General features: G+C 39.0%; 1 protein-coding gene across 1 annotated transcript; it reads left to right on the top strand.

The window, feature by feature from the left end:
* Nucleotides 1–679: 679 nt before the first annotated feature.
* Nucleotides 680–1545, top strand: LOC145802199 (uncharacterized). The gene is made up of 2 exons (XM_082894868.1): nucleotides 680–756; nucleotides 906–1545. The coding sequence occupies exons 1-2, from the start codon at nucleotides 680–682 to the stop codon at nucleotides 1543–1545; spliced, it is 717 nt and encodes a 238-aa protein (XP_082750994.1).
* Nucleotides 1546–1956: the final 411 nt, after the last annotated feature.

The following is a 1956-nucleotide window of genomic DNA, read 5'->3' as shown; positions in this document are numbered from 1 at the left end:
GGTTTCCGAGATCTCAATACTTTTAATCTGGCTCTTTTGGCTTGGCAAGGGTGGCACTTGATGAAATATCCTCACGTTTTTTGTGCGCGAATTCTAAAAGGCATTTATTTCCCCCACTCAAATTTTATGCAAGCTACAAAAGGTCGTCGGGCGTCATGGGCTTGGGCAAGTATTCTTCAAGGTCGGAACATTCTACAGCAAGGTGTTCGTTGGCAAGTAAATAGTGGTTTTGACGTCCAATTCTGGGAAGACTGATGGATTCCTTCAATTCCAAGTTTCAAAGTGACCTCCCCAAAACCTGAAGGAAATGATATTCAGAAGGTATCGGATGCTATAGACCCCCTATCCAAGAGATGGAAGGAAAGCTCTCTTCGGTGTTGTATTTCTGAAGCAGAAATTGAGGCCATAAGCTCCATTTCTATCGCTTTAGAAGCAAAAGCAGATTCTCTTGTTTGGCATTTTGAACCAAATGGCAAATATTTGGTGAAGTCGGGTTATAATGTGGCAAGGGCAGAGACGTGTAGTAAGCTCTCTCAAACTCCTCAATCTTCTTTTCACCCTTCAAGAAAGTTGTGGAAATTGATTTAGGCACTAAAAATCCCTCCAAAGCTGAGACACTTTTGGTGCCCTGTATGTAAGAATGTGCTTACAACAAAGGAGAATCCATTTCGCAGGAAATATGCGGGGACTTGGATTTGCCCAATCTGTCAAAAATACCTTGAGACAATTGAACATCTTTTATTCGGTTGTGAATGGGTAAGAGCTGTCTGGTTTGACAGTGACTTAAAATTTAATATTGAAGGTGGTCCAAACCTCTCGGTCCTCAAATGGTCGAGTGATTTGTTGGACAAGTTTGAGTCATCAAAGGAGTGGCAGAGTTTTTTTAGTCTCATTTTTTGGATCAGGTGGTTTATTTGGAAAGACCGAAACAATTTTGTTTTCAATCATATTGAGGTAGCGCCCTTCTCGACTTTGTTTAGAGCTCGAACGGCAAAATTGGAGTTTGATAAGGCAACTTGTAGAGAAGAAAGGCCAATTCAGAATAAGGGGGGCTCTTTACAGAGAAATATAATTTGGCAAGCCCCGAATCCGAGGACCTACAAGATCAACTGTGATGTGGCAATTAAAAAAGGCTCTTCAGAAGTTTTTGTTGCTATTCTGTTGAGGGATTCAAGGGGTAGATTGCTAGATGGTCTTACTCAATCTTGGAGAGCTTCATCTTCCCTTCAAGGAGAACCTTTAGCTTGTAGGTGTGCTTGTCAATTGGCACAAGCCCGCAACCTGAATATGGTGGAGATCGAAGGAGATAACAAGACCGTAATCTTCTTGTGTGTTTCTGAAACTGATCCGCCTTGGGATTGCAATGTGATAATCGACGACATCAAGCGCTTGGCTGCGCATGGAAATTTGGCCTTCAGTTGGAAACCTCGAATAGCAAATCAAGCAGCTCATTGGGTGGCCCAAGCTTCTCTTCACGGAGTTCTTCTGCTTGATTGGGTCCCAAATCCACTCTCTACTCTAGCTCTGCTGCTGCAAGAGCATTGAGTTTTTTGTTTCTTTCTACTTGTCTCTGTTTCTCTACTTTCCTGGTTCCAAAAAAAAAAATAAAAATTCAAAACTCTTTTCAAAATTCATAACCAAACAAATTTTTCACACTCAAATCATAATTCTAAAACTCACAAATTCAAAAAACAACTATATTCTCAAATCATAATTCTAAAACTCTACCAAATGCTACCAATATGTTTTTATTATAGAGTTATAGATTTTCAATCAATTTAATTTTTTTCATGGATAATTTATTAAAAAAATCTTATAATATAAACTGTTTAAATTATCAAAAAAAAAAAAATACTTAAAAAAAATTCTTACTATGACTTAAGTCACGATAGCATCCATGAGCTGCATCCCTGCTACTCTCTCTATTTCCACTTTTCCCTAACTTCAACCAGTGAA

The sequence above is a fragment of the Camellia sinensis genome, chromosome 11, assembly GCF_055761805.1.
Source record: "Camellia sinensis isolate YWXY chromosome 11, ASM5576180v1, whole genome shotgun sequence".
Lineage (NCBI taxonomy): Eukaryota > Viridiplantae > Streptophyta > Magnoliopsida > Ericales > Theaceae > Camellia > Camellia sinensis.
Note: the sequence above shows the minus strand (reverse complement) of the source record. Positions and strands in the feature narration are given on the sequence as shown.

Coding starts and splice junctions, on each gene's coding strand:
- LOC145802199 (XM_082894868.1), top strand. CDS start 680: ATGCGGGGACTTGGATTTGCCCAATCTGTCAAAAATACCTTGAGACAA. Junction 757..905: donor TTTTATTCGGTTGTGAATGG/GTAAGAGCTGTC, acceptor TTTTTGGATCAG/GTGGTTTATTTGGAAAGACC.